A 16,626-nucleotide genomic window follows, 5' to 3' on the forward strand; every position below is an offset into this window, starting at 1 on the left:
TGAATTAAAGGATAGTTTGGTTAATTTATAATTATTGGGAGGAAATAATAAGAAAAATTTATAATTATTGGGAGGAAATAATAAGAAAAAGTGAAGAGAATAAATATAAAAAGTGAATTGATCCCCATATTTTTATGTAATAAACTACTTCTTCCGTCCACGAAAATTTGTCCCAGTTTTCCATTTCCGTCCGTCCTCCAAAATTTGTCCCATTTCACTTTTACCATTTTTGGTAGTGGATCCCATATTCCACTAACTTATTCTTACTCACATTTTATTATAAAACTAATACTTTAAAAGTAGGACCCACATCCCACCAACTTTTTCAACTCACTTTCCATTACATTTCTTAAAACCCGTGCCCGGTCAAACCGGAACGAATTTTCGTGGACGGAGGGAGTAATACCGAATCAAAGTACTGTTTGAGCAGCGCAACCCGCCCGACCCGGATTTGACTTGCATTTGGTTTAAGAAAATTCATCAATCTGAGGCGAATAGTCAAACCCACGCAAAACCCGAATTTATATGCTGTCACTGCCTTCTTTTATCTTCCCTTAAAACATCTCTCTCTACAATCCAATTCACCAGAAATCAGGATCAACAACGTTATCTGGGCTTTTGATTGATCCCTTGCACCAGGAAAAGAGTCACACCGCCACAAATTACAATCCATTTGCCATGTCGATGTCTGATTCCGATACAGCGTCGCAGGGGAGCGAGTACAAGAATTTTCGCCAAATTAGCCGCGATAGTTAGTCAATTTTACTTTTTATGTGCCTCTTTTCTGCGACCTATATTTATATCCAGAGAGTGTGTTCAAATCAGCTGGTTTGTGCATGTGATTGGGCTGAGTGACACTGATACCTCGCGAGAATTATTTTAGTTTTCTTTCCGTGATTCTGTTGTTACCTTTGTTTTTGTGTATGACTTGATGTACTTGTATACTTTGATTTTGAATTTAGTGATCGTGTAGCAGCAATTGAATTATCTAAGTGGCTAAAACTTTGTTGGATTTGAGGCATAGAAAAGGATTTTGATCGATTAAAGAAAACCGCGTCCTGGTTTCAAGTGCTAATTAGTCTGATGGATATATTTTCTTATATTATTCTTATAGTTCTGTTTTATTTTTTTTGTCAGTGTTAAGGGCACCAAAGTTCCTTTCAGTTAATTTAAGAACAAGTGGATGTTTATAGTTACCACTAGAAATGGCTCTGTGATACTTCTAATAAACAGTCTTAGCATGAGCTATTGTCAGCAGACACAGCACTCTTGACCATGAAGATACCTTGATAAGTAATACAGGTCCAGAATTAGTTCACAACTTTTAGAATAGAGTTGTGCCTTACATTAGATTACATATTGATGGAGTTTTGATGTCAGCAGCTCCAGTTACTCAAAATCATTACGTTCTGCTCAAAAAGGATATATTTAGTACATCAATTTTCAATTATTTTTCAATACTCTTCTAGGATCAGAATTCAGAAAGAATGCGTAAATTGATTAAGAAAGGCATGGATATCAATTAACATGGTAGATCATGATCTTTCATGTAGCATAACTAGGAGTATATTAGAAAAAGCACCTTTCCCTGAAAAAAAATATTGACAAGAGAGGCCTTTCCGAGTCACTCACTAAGATATGCTTGTACTTTTTTAGAATATGTGCCGATCTCAATTTTTTTAAAGAGACAAAATGACCATCCTTTTTTGGAAATAAAGCAGAAGTGCATGCCTTCACTTGACTACTTTTCAGACATATTTGTGCTATCTTGACTGTCTGATTTGTTTATACGCTTTAGTTATGTTTATATGCTTTAGTTACAGGTTTCACTCCTTTATTACTTGTACAAACCGTTTAATGTTAAAGAAATCCTGAATAAACTAAATAACTAACTAATAAGATAGCACAATTGATTCTCTTATATTTCTTAATGCGATGCATAAATAAGAGTATCATTGAGCACCAGAACTAAAACAACACCTGTTAAAGGAAAACTGAGCCTCCTTATAATTTTTAGCGTCTGTTGATGCATAGATTGCAGAATTGAGCACCAGGGCTCGAATAGCTTCTGAGCTTCAATCTGTATAATATTTTTTCTACTAATCTCTTGCAGAAGCTGTTGATGCTATAAAATTACCATTAAAACACCACTATTAAGATAAGTCAGTTTAATTGCCCAATTTTTTCCACGCCTGTTGATGGCTTGATGCATCGATTAAAGAATATCTTTAAACACCAGAAGTTTAAAAGCTTCTGAAGCTTCAGTCTGTATCAATTTTTAATTTTTTTATATAATATCTACTTCTAGAAACAGTTGATTGCTAAAAGTCCTGTTATAAAACCACTGATTAGGCAGGATCTAAATCTTCATACAGATATAACATCTGTTGATGCATACATTAAGGACTATCATTGAGCTTCAGTCTGTATCAGTTTTATTCCACTGTCACAACATCAGATGATTTTCTAGTTCATATTTTCTGGTCCAGCAATGAAAATTTTCTAATCTCTTTTATCAGTTTTTTTATGATTGATGTATGCTTGCTGATGCCATGGTGTGGGTCTTAGTTTGTTCTATGCAAATCTTTCTTAATGGTGATTATTATTGAAAATGATTAGCGAGCTACATTTATATATTCTTTGTCCTCTGTATTTTCTCTATAATTACTAATTTCTGCATATGCAGGATTGTTATATGAAATGCTCCGATCAACCAAAACAGGGGACTCCAAGTCGAGTTGGAAGGTAGAAAAGAATATATATTTCTCTTACTCTCAGAAAGTTGATCTAGGTGTGGGTGATTGGGTTGGAGGATTGCTAGGACTTCTCTCCTCCATCAATCCATTGCATGTTGAGATGATGCCTGAGGCTCAAGTTTTTTTCTTACAAAAATCTCAAGAATCTTCCAAAACTTTGTATGTGTGCAAGTACACCAGACTGATTGAACTCCATTTGAGGGAATAATTTGTCCTGGCTAGATACGCATTTGTTACCAATATGTCATATGTGGCAAAATACTAGTATGATTAGTATCCCATAATATCAGGGCAAAAAAATGAACAAAGAAAATTATGCAATAGAAGGTGCGTGGTACGTTGAAGGCTTGGGGAAGAAAATAAAGTAAAGTAATAGGCATGTTACAATAGCAAATCCAATTGAGGCGGTGGTGTAGAACAATGGTTTCTGTAGTTAAATTGTTATTAGAGTTCTCATTCATTTAAACCTTTTCTTTCCAATGGTCAATATATTTTCTGATTGCAAGTCTATTAATGATTTTTGCCTTTCTGATTTATGCACAAACCTTTCCCCCCCCTCATATGCCTCTTGTCTATTATTGGTATAATTTTGTTGGCAAATAGTTCTTTGAACTGAAATCATCCGCCCCAATCACTTTGGATGAAACTTTATCTTACTCAATCCAGTTTAATACACAATCCCTGAGATGTGTTGGTTTTACTGTGCCATTATCTGTAAGTCTAGTGCAGAAAATGGTAATCTACCCAAGTATTTATATTACCAGGAGAAGCACAAAGTCCTGTTTGACATTTGTAAAATAACCATCACGCACAAATTGTAATCAAATTTTGTTGTAGATAGATAACATATTTTGGGTTTTGATTTTTCTTTAATCTATTATGTGATGCCCTTGTAATCCCTCAATTTCTATGTTCTATCACCTCCCTGTTCTAATACCTTGACATGTAGGTACTCATTATGGACAAGCTAACAGTAAGAATAATGTCTTACGCATGCAAGATGGCAGATATCACAGAGGAAGGAGTTTCATGTAAGAAATAGAAGGCCAGTCTCAGAGAAAAATTGTACTATCTTTCTTCATTTTATACCCAATACTATTGTTGCATTTTGTTGCTCTCTAAATCTATGCCATGATCATATCTTTATACATGAGCTTTCCGGTATTGTTTATGGTGGAGTTATTTATGTGAGTGCTTGTAAGTTACTTGCCAAATGTTTCAAATAATATGCATGTACCCCCTGTATAAAATTCAGTGTTCAGGTTGTGTGAGACCAATAATTGATATTTGATAATTTAATAATCTAACAACGAGAACAAAAACATTAAGAACAACAACAACAATAATAATAAGATTTGGTGATTGGAAGGTTTGATTATCACACTACTTCAAGCAATAATATGAACAGTTATTTTGTCAACTACTCAACTCTCATCTGAAAGATAGTGAATATAAATATTGATTTGATTATGAAATTCACAGATCACAACTTGTTGAAACTTGAAACTTACTATCTTATGAAAGCATTGACTCTAAATCCATATTCTTTTTTATTTAAATGGCTTACAAAATATTTTAGGTACTAAATGTCACTTCATGATAGCAATTTTAGTAGGCTACTTGTCTATTTTCGATTTAGTTGCCATCCTCAGATTATTTAGTTGCTCCAATTTGTGCATTCAATATCTATTCATAAGAACGCCATCATATGTATTGCTCTGAAAACATTGTCTGACGTATTACCTGTATGCTTAGACTAATAGAAAAGCTCTGGATGTGCGGTGATCTGTTGGCCCATGCAATTTTATTTATTACTCCCTCTGTCCCACGATAAGAGTCCTATTTTTCCATTTCCGTCTGTCCCACAATAAGATTCCTATTTCACTTTTACCATAAATGGTAAGTAGGCCTCACAACCCACCAACTTATTCCACTCACATTTTATTATAAAACTATTATATATATAAGTGGGACCCACATTCCACTAACTTATTCAATCCACTTTTCTTTACATTTCTTAAATCCCGTGCCCAAACCAGATAGGACTCTTATTGTGGGATGGAGGGAGTACTATATAAGTTGGTGGAAGCATTATGAGTTAGTTTGTCTGGACTCCATGTCTACTACAATCTTTAACTTTAGTTTTAGGAAAGAAGAAACAGGTGTATTTGATTGATTCCAAATTGCAATTAACTGCTTTATTATTTTTGTGGAACAAAATGCAATCTAAAATTATCTTTTGCATGAGTCCTGTGTTGGGAAGATTCACCATGATACAAATAAATGCAATTATTTATTGAGATAGAGGAGTAACGATGTTCTCTGACCTATTGCAGTGGTGGAAGATATACACAAACGAAGACAACCTTTGCCATCCATGGATGGGATATATTTTATCCAACCAACCAAAGAAAAGTATGTAGTTCACATTTTTATCATCTGACTTTGGTTTTGGTATCATCCTGATAGTAAGGCTATAAGGCTTGCAGAATAATTTGTACAAGAGACTCGTTACATGAAAGTTACTGGACTCTAATGAAGGAAGTCTGTTGACTGATACTGAAGTTGTGTATCATATATCAGTTATCCTTTTTCATTTCCTTCTTCTAAGTATCATTGCTACTACTGAGAGGAGATGAATTGACATAATAGTTTGATGGGATCTTTTAGCTTGTAGTGCATGATTTTTTTAGCAGGGATTTTTTACAATTGAAACACAGAAACATAGCCATATTGTTAATAATCTACTGACAAACTCCTCTACTGTCAGGGGAGTCTCCTTTATCAATAGCCAATGTACTTTACATGGTTTAGAAAAGCGTTAGTGAGGTGCGCCTCAGTGCAAGGCGCCTCACCTGGTTCGAATGGGGCAGGTGCCTCGACCATGTTGAGGCGCACGCATCACACTTATGCTGTAAAAACAGCATTACATTAAAAAAAGAGGTTCCTGACCGCTAAACCTAATGAAACGTGAAAACTGAGGTAGAAACATCTAGTTCTCTCGTGCGCCCTATATCTCCCTCTGTCTCACTTCTTCTTGGACATTTGATGGTGGCTAATAATTATTTGAATGTAAGATTTTAAAGTAGATATGAACTTATGATTTTTTAATGGTTTCTCAAAGTTTTTCTATGTGTTTTATTTTATTAGGTACAGTTTGCATGTCTGTTATGATTTACACCTTGGCTTTATGCTTCTGACTGCCTCGAGGCTCTGGGGTCCTTAAAAAATTCCTCGGGACCTAAAACCTTGGTGGTTTAGTAACGTTGCTAGGAAAATGTGCAAGTGGTTTTATTTGTTTGTTTTTTTGGTCGAATGTTGCGAGAGCTTTATATGCCTAACCTCTGCAGTTCAAGTATTAGGGAGGGTTGTTAATTACTTGCTCTTGGGAATTTTGTACTCCGTACTTTTTAATACTGATTACACAGCCATGCTAGTATGGTCAATAGAGCTTTCTTCTGAATAGTTTATAATGTTTTTGCTTACAAATTTCTTCTAGATAAATTTAGTTTAATTTTTTCTTGTTCTTCTTTATGCGCTTCACATTCTTGCCCTTATCTTTCATTTTCTTTATCGTGCAGCATTGTTATCTTCCTGTCTGATATGTCTGGAAGATCGCCATTGTACAAAAAGTATGTCAAATGTTTTATTCTTTCTTTCGTAGGTGTTCCTCTACAATTTTATGGAATAGTTTTAACTTACATTTCCCGAGTTATATGCGGCTATTGTTATAGAAAATAATTGGGATCATCATCTCTTTGTTTCATCTACTTTTATCTTTTTTCTGCCTTTAGGGCCTTTGTCTTCTTCAGTTCACCTGTTTCCCGCGAATTGGTAGCCCAAATAAAGAGGGATGGAAGTGTTTTACCTCGCATTGGTGCCTTAAGAGAGGTTACTCAATTTTCTTCCTTCTCTTTCTTTTCTCTCTATCTATGTCCACACGTATTGTACGTTTGTACTAAAGAGAGATCTAGTATTTATTCTTATTTTGAATCTAAAATGTACAGATGAACTTGGAATATTTCGCCATAGATAGCCAGGTATATATAATCCTTTTAGACTTTTATGTGGAAGTTCTTGTATCTAGCATTCTCATAATCCCTTTATTGTTCACAAGAAAAAAACTCATTCAGATTTAGTTGAATGGCTTGACAACCAAAGATGTAAATTAAGTCATGCTATATGAGACGGTGACCATGGTCAACTCAGATCCATGTATTTTAAAAATGTTCCTGTTGCATGGTGTGAACTTCAACAACAAATGCAATGGTTCATTTGGCAATTGGCTAATACTTCAGGGTTTCATCACTGACAATGAGAGAGCACTTGAGGATCTCTTCGGGGAAGAAGAAAGCTCTCGCAGAGGTGATGCATGTTTGAATTTGATGGGGACACGAATAGCTACAGTGCTTGCTTCTTTGAGGGTACGTTATCTGAACCTTAAATGTTGTCCTATAGCGTTAGCAATTTCAGAGTGAAGACCTCTATTTCATTGTGATATGGCAGGAGTTTCCAAATGTGCGTTACCGTGCTGCTAAGTCCCTTGACCCTACTACAATGACTACTTTTCGTGATCTAATTCCTACAAAGCTTGCTGCTTCTGTTTGGAATAATCTGATGAAATACAAAGCCAATCTTCCTAACTTTCCCCAAATGGAGACATGCGAGCTTCTTATCTTAGATAGATCAGTAGACCAGGTATGTAGTATCAATTCCATGCCCACTATTTTTAATTCTCGAGAGTTCCACTGTAATTTTTATTGTATAATATACCTGAATTTCTTGTTCAGATTGCTCCAGTTATACATGAATGGACATATGATGCGATGTGCCATGATTTACTAAATATGGACGGAAATAAATACATCCATGAGGTAGTGTCTCTGAGATCTTACCAGACAGTTTGATTAAATTTTTGGAAGTTCCTCAGCCATGTTAAGTAATCATAATGGTCAGGTTCCAAGCAAGACAGGTGGTCGCCCTGAGAAGAAAGAGGTTCTTTTGGAGGATCATGACCCTATCTGGTTAGAGCTCCGACATGCACATATAGCTGATGTACGTATGGAGAATCCTCCTATATATTTATTGATATTTCGTCTGAGATTTGAATCAATTGCTATATTTACTTAAATCAATTATCAGGCAAGTGAGCGGCTGCATGAGAAAATGACAAACTTCGTATCGAAAAATAAGGCTGCACAAATTCATGGTTCAAGGTTGGTTGATATATACCTTGGTTGGTTCCTGAAAAATTTGGTGGATCGAACACATGCCAACTTTTAATATTAAAATAGTCTTAGATTATGATTGTTACGGAGTTAGATAATTAATCTCTCAACTTATAATTAAAATATACTCCATTAGATATCTTACTAGTTTACAAGGTACTTGTAGCCTATAACTATGTTTCTGCCGACCATTTAAATAAAACTATATTTCGGTCTGAGAGCCTATTTAGGGTTTGTTTAGGTTCCTTGTTTTGTCAAGAAAAAGATCCTTGTAAGCTAAAAACATAGTTAGAAAATTTACATTCTCTTAACTTATATCATGTCAAGCAAACTAAACAAGCCCTTAAATGCATAATATCTAAAGCTATTGTTATTGTACAGTTGATAGGTAGGATTTAACATTAAATATGTTATTTTTACACGGCAGATTTTCAATGGTGTAGTCTTATTTTAAGTGTAACTATTAGCCTCAGTCACCTTGTTACTTGTTAGACCATCCCTGCTCTTTCCTTCTTGTTTTGGATGTCGATTAAAATTGTCTTGGATCTTTTGGTTGGGTTAAAGAGCTGAGGTTTTGCATCTCTCTTTTTCTATTTAAAGTTGCATATCTCATAGCAGTACATAATGCTGCTATGAGATTTTGAACCATCCAAGTATAAAAAAAGTGAAGTATGATTATGATTATCAATTTGGAACGACGAAGTCTTAACAGAATTTCATCTATGGGGTCTTAGTTCCATGGAGTACACGTTCAGTTATATGGATATATTTAGATATACCTAAAATCCCTAATAATTCCAAAAGTCCCTGTCTCACTTTTTCATGCTTCTGTATTGTATCAATGGTATATAAACACGTGTCCTGCTAGTCATGGTATATGTGATCTATTGTGTACATTAAATATGCAGATCTGGTGGTGAATTGTCAACGCGGGACTTGCAAAAGATGGTTCAAGCTTTGCCTCAATATAGTGAACAAATTGAAAAGCTCTCCCTCCATGTTGATGTGAGTTTTAGTGTATTCCTGGCTGAAATTTTTTTAATGCTTTTACTTGACCATGTTGTCACATAAGTGGTGTTTCTAACGATCTACTAAGATCTTATCTTGAACTAGAGTAATGCTCTATATTTCATCATTTTTATTTGTTTGTTTGTCACTCAAGTCGCATGTAAATATAACAGTGGCAGACTGTGGATGATACTGGTTAAAGATAAATGGTATATGTTTGCTCGTTTTGATTGCACTTTGAATCTTAACAAATAGAAAAAAATGTAATTAGGGTCTTGGAGAAGCAAATAAATTACCGAAAGCTTTAAGATATCATTATCGTATCATAATGTTTGTGAATCCATCAGTTGATACATAGATGTAGTAATTCTTTTTCATTGCTAGACTCTTTTTATGAACTCTAAAATAATGATATGTTTATTAAAATTTTGTAATATGTACCACTTGATTATTAAAGATTTTTGACTAATAAATATAAGCAACAGATCTGTAAATTAACTCCAAAAATCAAACTCTATTTTTATTTCTGGGTTGACTAGTTTCTTATGTGTTTCTTCAGATTGCAGGAAAAATTAACAAAATTATCAGGGAATCTGGGCTTAAAGATGTTGGTCAACTAGAGCAGGATCTTGTTTTCGGAGATGCAGGAACCAAGGATATTATTAATTTTCTTAGAGCAAAAGAGGTGAGTTGCGTTTTCCTTTGTACTGAAAAAGGGAAGAAGCTTGTATGCTGATGACGGATGTAATTTATAATGTTCAATTGTTGGCAGGATATATCACGGGAATATAAATTGCGATTATTGATGATTTATGCTGCCGTATATCCTGAAAAGTTTGACGATGATAAAATCTCAAAACTAATGGAGGTTAGTGCTAAGTTTGAATTTTATTTTTAACAGTCCAGGGTCCATGACATGGCCTCATAACCTTGTGGATGTAGTTGTTAATACCATATGGTGATGCTAACTGTGCTAAAAAACTTAAACTTATAGATGATGAAAGGATTATATTCACTATTTTAATATTTTTTCAGAATATGATTTTTGTTGCCCTTACCATATACCTTTGTTTAGTCAATCTAACCCCCCAAAATAGTACTGCATAAATCATGTAAATACTTATATAGACGCTTCCCCATACCAAATCATCTAAATTCCCGTCCCTCCTACTGTTCAATAAGCACCCCTCGTTTGTAAGTATTCCTGCCACCTGATCCACCCTTGTGTAATACCCTCACCCCCAACCTGCCCCCTTATATAAACATGACCACACCCACCAGACTAGCAAGAACCTTCAAACTACACCCTTTCATGCAAACTGGCACCCCCCCTCCCTTTATGCAGCACGCCAGCTCCCAATTTTTTTTCTAAATTATATTTACCAAATAATATGGGTCACGGTTGTGTTCATATTTGCATGAGAAATATTGCATGTTTTCTACATAAGCATACGTTTTCTTGACTTGAAAAATGAGTCCGGTGACCCTAGGGTCTCAGGGACGAGCATTGACAGAATAATTTTCCTTCCGAACCAAAGATGACTATTTGATACTCCCTCTGTCCGCAAATAGGAGTCCCGTTTTTCCATTTTAGTCCGTCCGCGAATACGAGTCCTGGTTCACTTTTACCATAACTCATTCCACTCACATATTATTTAAAACTAATATATACAAGTGGGATCCCTATTCCACTAACTTTTTTCCACCCACTTTTCTTAATATTTCTTAAAACCCGTGCCGCCCATAAATGGGATTCCTAATGGCGGACGGAGGGAGTATTTCTTAATACGGATCTTTTAGACCTTGGAGGGAGTATTTCTTAATAAGGATCTTTTAGACCTTGAGCCAGAAAGGGCTAAAAAGTTCACTTTCATATGTGGATGGCTAAAATATGCATATAGCTTTTCTAGTTTGCTAAAAATGGCAATTTCCACTGATACTGTTCTATTTTAACCTTAAGAAATGTGATACCTTCCATAAAAATTTTATGATGTTAACCTGAAATCATGATACAACAGTCGAATCAGCTACTGCCTCAAAGAATATCTTTACCTTCTTTCTCTCTATCGAAATCTGAAAGATCAAGTATTCGTCTTGAGAAATCATGCTGTTACTTTGAGAGACCTAGTTTTTTGTTCACCTTGATTCAACTGTTGGAAAACCAATGTTTTTAAAATGCTGCCATGGTTATAATTAACATGTTGGGAATATAGAATGAGTGAGAACATGTTGGGAATATAGATTTAAGGGGAGAAGGATTTGTTTCGTTGGATGTCGATGATAACAATGAGAATGGGATAACTATGTTTAGGTTGATGAGGATTGAGAAGGATTTGAATTTAGACTTAATATGTTTTGATGTATGATGATTTTACATTTTAATTATTGAGCTAAGACTTCAATTAGTATTACTCCCTCCGTCCCGCTTAAGATGACACGTTTTCCTTTTTAGTTTGTCCCAACTAAGATGACACATTTCCTTTTTTTTGTAACTTTCTCTTCCAATTAATACACTCAACCACTTTTTCTCACTCCTATTAAAATATCCATTTTTCTTTATCTCTCTACTTTAATACTTACACTCACCTTCTTTCTCACACTTTAATCAATAACTCCTAAAATCCCGTGCCGGCTAAGCAATGTGTCATCTTAGCCGGGACGGAGGGAGTAGTATTTATTAGACATGGAGTATTATTGTTATGACTTTCAAATTTTAATTGTTGTTCGAAGATTTGAAATACTATAATATTTTTATCATTTTCTATTTTTTTGCTTTTTATATTTCATACTCCTCCGTCCCAACGAAGATGACTCACTTTCCTTTTTTGGTTTATTGTCCCAACCAAGACGACCCATTTCTAAAAATGGAAACACCTTTATTTCTACTTTATTCTCTCTCCACTTAGTACACAAAACAACGCAGCATAAAATCCCACCATGAAAAGGGTAATCTTCCTTGGGACGGAGGGAGTATTATACTATATATGTCTATATATATTAATAATATTTATTTATCGCTTGCCATATCTCGACATGCATACCGCCATAAAGTTGTGGTATTTGGGTCGACGTAAGTTACCTTATGTTATTCATAACATTGTGAAAAACGTTATGAAGCCTCAAGTACTTCAAATCCCTCCCTTTAGCCCAAGATACTATAAAAATTTTTGGAATTGACTTTGTATACAACATTTTGCTATATAATTTCAGATTCTTGCCGCCCACTTGTTTTTTTTTGTTTTGTTATTATTTTACTGAATAAGCAGCTGTATGTTTTTAACTCTATAATATACCTTCCTTGAGGTGGTTCTTGTGGCTGCAGCCATTAAGCAATCTGGTAAACCTTTAATATGAAAAATGATATCATGCTACATAAAATGCAGCTGGCTAGACTACCACAAGATGATGCGACTGCAGTTTATAATATGAGATTGCTAGAATCATCATCAGATCCCAAAAAGAGCTCAATTGTACCATTTTCTCTTAAGTTTGATGTCCACAAGGTAGTGAATAGAAAAGTGATTGTTCTGTAGTAGCCATGCATCTGATAATGGGGTTAATTTTCATTTTTCCTTGTTTTCAGAAGAAGCATGCTGCACGAAAAGACAGACCTGGAGAAGTGGCATGGCAATTATCACGTTTTTACCCCATTATAGAGGTAAATTTATGACTCTGTAAAGTTGGGAAGATCAAGAGATGTATGGTAGCTCTGGCTCTTGGATGATATTGGATGAGTAATGCACTAAGCTCACATACAGAGATGAATATCACCGATTTTCTTTGAACAAGCTATTTAATAAAACAGCTATAGGAATCTATCTCTACTTTAAGCCGCACCGCAGCTATTGGTAGAATGGGCCACATTCTGTTACCTTGAAATTTTACCTCAGCCAATATAATGCTACTGAATGAGCTTAAAAACTCCACCAAATCTTATAGCAAACTGCTTGTGAGATGGATTTTGAATATACTTGTGTGAGACAAATATGTTTAATTGGTTTAAATTTTGAATAACATTTTGAACAGTATATGTACTATAGCCCAGGACCATGAATGTTTGATTTCTTTTTCTCATACAGAAACAATGACTTGGCCCTGACATGATCTGGTGGCTGAATTAAAAATTTCGACAAAGTTGATCATGTTGTAGACCCATTTGTCCCGTGAAATTTTCACTTTATTGTTTGGTTTGTGTTTGCATTATAAGGTGTTCTGTGATGAAAACTATCGGTAATACTCGTTGGAGTGCACATGAAGTCATTGTAAACATATTTTCTGACTAAATGGTTCCCCTTGCCTTGCAGGAGCTTGTTGAAAAACTTAGTAAAGGCGAACTACCTAGGAATGATTATCCTTGTATGAATGAACCTAGTCCTACTACTCATGGATCCTCTCAGAGTGCAGCAATAAGGTCAGGTGACATCCCAACACCTTATTCAAAGAGATCAAGAAGAACAGCAACATGGGCTCGTCCACGGAATTCTGATGATGGTTATTCAAGGTATACTTGGAGTCTTGTGTTTGTTAATTGACTCTCAACTTTTCTCTCGTGGTAATTTAATATAGTATTTGGCTTTATCGTGGTCTTTGAAAAGTGTCTAGTGCTATCCTTTTAAGTTCAACAAGCTTGCACTTTTAGTCTTTAAACTTATTTTTTCCATGTAATCTACATGTTGCTTTCCGTCATTTCACCCTGAAATGATTGTGTCTTAATTTATTTGTTTTGTTTAGTGATTCAATATTAAGGCACGCCTCTAGTGATTTCAAGAAGATGGGTCAGCGGATTTTTGTGTTTATTGTAGGTGGGGCAACACGTTCTGAGGTAATATGCAATTTTTGCTCTCTCTCTCTCTCTATATATATATATTTTGTTTTTGAAATATGTTTCTCTGCAGTTACGAGCTTGTCATAAATTATCAACAAAATTGCACAGAGAAATTGTTCTAGGATCATCCAGTCTCGATGATCCCCCACAATTTATAACGGTAAAAGATTTCATTCTGTCCTATTTACGTATATCATCTCCTTTATTTTGTGTTATTGCATTCATCCAGAAGGTGCATTGAATTTTGAGGCAATGAATCTACTATAGTCTGGCATCTGATTCTGAGATGAGTCGTTTAGAGTGGCTGGCATGATTTGTTTGTAGAATTGAATACTCGATACGGTTTGCAAGATTATATCCATGATTAAATTTGTATTATGTTTGGTTCATGAGATTGAAACTCATGACTTAATCCTAGATGGGTAGTCATGTGATAATTAGTCATAGTCAATCCCCTCCTACTAAATAATCTCACAACTTAATCCCAGATTATATCTTGCTAGTACTATTTTATCTAGTAAACCAAACACCACCTAGGTATATACATGGGATTAATCACAACATAAGTCACACTGAAGTGGATGATCATTATGTGTACCTTATTCATGATTTCTGTTTCAGGAGCCGGAGATTTAACTAATTATTTACTAATGGCTTTTGCTCGGCATATGCTTTGCTTTTTATACCCATTAAAAACGTTTGCAACTGTCTAACCTTGACACAGACAGGAACAGGACCTAATCCCCATCATGTGCTCAGATTCTTGGGTTCTCTTACTTAAATGTTGTGAACTAGTACAGTGATCGCCTGGAGCTTATTGTGTGATTCTCTCTCTTTTACAGAAGCTAAAGTTGTTGAATGCAAATGAGTTGTCATTGGACGACCTCCAGATCTAGATATTTACGGCTGGTGAAGCTGGATATGCAAATTTAAGCGGAGCTGCTTTGCAATTGTGATCATACAACAAAGTATCATGCCGCGTTCCACTATCCTTCTATTTTCTTCTCACCATGTACAAAATGGCTGTGTGGCAGATGTGTTGTAATTTATTTGTTGAGGCCTTCCGGAAATCTGTGGTGTGTTATGTAAGTATACTTTCTTTTCGCGCCTGAGTGTTTTTTTTCGCAGTTTGTGTATTTCCTTTGCATGTTTGTGTCTTTCTGTAGCTGATTATTTGCTTCACAACTCCACCAAGACCCATGCATGTGTGCTTGCGCCACATAATTCTCGAAGAAATCTTTATCTCCCAAAAAATATAGGAGGTAGTGCATGTGGAACATCGATCAGTTTATGCGTATTTGCATTCACAAAGTGGGTGTTTGGTTAGCAAGACTAAATCTCATGATTAAATATGTATCATGTTTGGTTCATAAGATTGACCTCCACAACTTAATCCTAGATGGATAGTCTCATAATAATTAGTCATAGCTTCCCCCTCCAACTAAAATAATCTCACAACTTAATCCTAGATGGATAGTCTCATGATAATTAGTCATGACAACCGAACACCACCAAAGTGTTTCGTTCCCTGATAGAGAGCGCAAGAGAGCCAAAACCAGTGTATTTGTTTCATCCCCTAAATAAGAGTCTCGGTCGATTATTGCTCACTTAATAGTCAAGCTGTACGAGGGGATAAGGTATAAATTTCTATGGCTGAATTGTTGATGAGTGATCGTAGTTGCAAGAAATATGAAACAAATATACACTTTGTCCCTTCTTTTGAAAGATATATGTTTCCTGCACAATTAGTAAAGTAAAATGATTGAAGAATTATTAGTGGAGAATGAGTTCTACAGATAAACAAGTTTTCTAAAATAGAAAGTGCATAATTATATGAGACAGATTAATATGAGACAGATTAATATGAAAATAGATTATATTTTTAAGAGATAATAATATAAAATTATTCTAATTTTAGGTGCTAGGGATTGCTTAATTCCACACCTACTTTTTACTACATGCATTATAAGTAGCGTTATAAGTAGATAATTAGATTAGAATTATATGAATTGGAGAATATTGCCCTATTAAAAAAGAAATTTTTTTCTTTTTAGGTTAAACTATTAAAAGTAAAATGTTTTTAAAACAAAAACAACATAATCTCTACTTTTTTCTCTCTCCACTTAACTCACAAAGCAATATTGTATAAAATTTTGTACCAAAATTTAATGAGACGAATGGAGTATTAATATTTTTAATTTTAATCCAATTTTTTTGCCAGAGTAATGATAATAAATTAGTACTACTTCCATCACATAGGAATAGGCTGAACTTTCTTTTTTCATCCGTGCCATAGAAATAGACCGTATTCAATTATTAATTTTTTTTTACTTTATCATTTATGGGCTCCACCATCCACTATATTATTTCATCAATTTTTTCTACTTCTCTTTTACTTTACCAATTATACATTAAAATTTGTGTCATCCCAATTAGCCTATCACACTATGGGATGGATGGGCTATTCTATTCTTTTAATTGACAAATGAATATTCCTCCATTCCATAGTAATAGAGTTATTTTGGCATTTTGGTACGTTCCATAATAATAGAGTCATTTCTCTTTTTAATAAAAGTCAACACAATTTTCCACACCTACTTTACTCTCTCTTACTTTTTTCTCTCTCCATCTCTCTACCTTTTTCATTTTCCACTTTATTCTTTCTTTACTTAACTCACCTAACATAATTTTTCTTAATCTACGTGCCAAAAAGTTTTGCCTCCATTACTATGGAATGGAAGGAGTAGTATTTTAAAGGTGGCGTCACGTAGACTTGAACCCAGGACTTATGGCTTTAGTAAATTGAAAT

At 34.7% G+C, this 16,626-nt stretch overlaps 1 protein-coding gene across 2 annotated transcripts; it reads left to right on the forward strand.

Annotated features, from left to right (window-relative positions):
- The first annotated feature begins 511 nt into the window (after positions 1-511).
- On the forward strand, positions 512-14,920 carry LOC125222586 (SNARE-interacting protein KEULE-like). Of its 2 annotated transcripts, XM_048125284.1 has the most exons (21): positions 512-751; positions 2,687-2,745; positions 3,706-3,787; positions 5,093-5,171; positions 6,338-6,388; positions 6,551-6,647; positions 6,764-6,796; positions 7,055-7,180; positions 7,263-7,454; positions 7,547-7,630; positions 7,713-7,811; positions 7,899-7,972; positions 8,893-8,989; positions 9,552-9,677; positions 9,765-9,860; positions 12,376-12,495; positions 12,576-12,650; positions 13,297-13,493; positions 13,724-13,814; positions 13,888-13,977; positions 14,660-14,920. In XM_048125284.1, the coding sequence occupies exons 1-21, from the start codon at positions 679-681 to the stop codon at positions 14,711-14,713; spliced, it is 1,995 nt and encodes a 664-aa protein (XP_047981241.1). In that variant the 5' UTR covers positions 512-678; the 3' UTR covers positions 14,714-14,920. The 2 variants fall into 2 exon arrangements, with proteins under 2 accessions (XP_047981241.1, XP_047981242.1); XM_048125285.1 differs by lacking the exon at positions 12,376-12,495.
- The last annotated feature ends 1,706 nt before the right edge of the window (positions 14,921-16,626 follow it).

The sequence above is a fragment of the Salvia hispanica genome, chromosome 4 (assembly GCF_023119035.1).
Source record: "Salvia hispanica cultivar TCC Black 2014 chromosome 4, UniMelb_Shisp_WGS_1.0, whole genome shotgun sequence".
In the NCBI taxonomy this organism is placed as follows: domain Eukaryota; kingdom Viridiplantae; phylum Streptophyta; class Magnoliopsida; order Lamiales; family Lamiaceae; genus Salvia; species Salvia hispanica.

Excerpts from the sequence above, each read along its gene's own strand:
- LOC125222586 (XM_048125284.1), top strand. The coding sequence starts at position 679 with ATGTCGATGTCTGATTCCGATACAGCGTCGCAGGGGAGCGAGTACAAG. Across the intron at positions 9,861-12,375 it reads AAATCTCAAAACTAATGGAG|CTGGCTAGACTACCACAAGA; the intron begins GTTAGTGCTAAG and ends CATAAAATGCAG. Across the intron at positions 13,815-13,887 it reads GTGGGGCAACACGTTCTGAG|TTACGAGCTTGTCATAAATT; the intron begins GTAATATGCAAT and ends GTTTCTCTGCAG.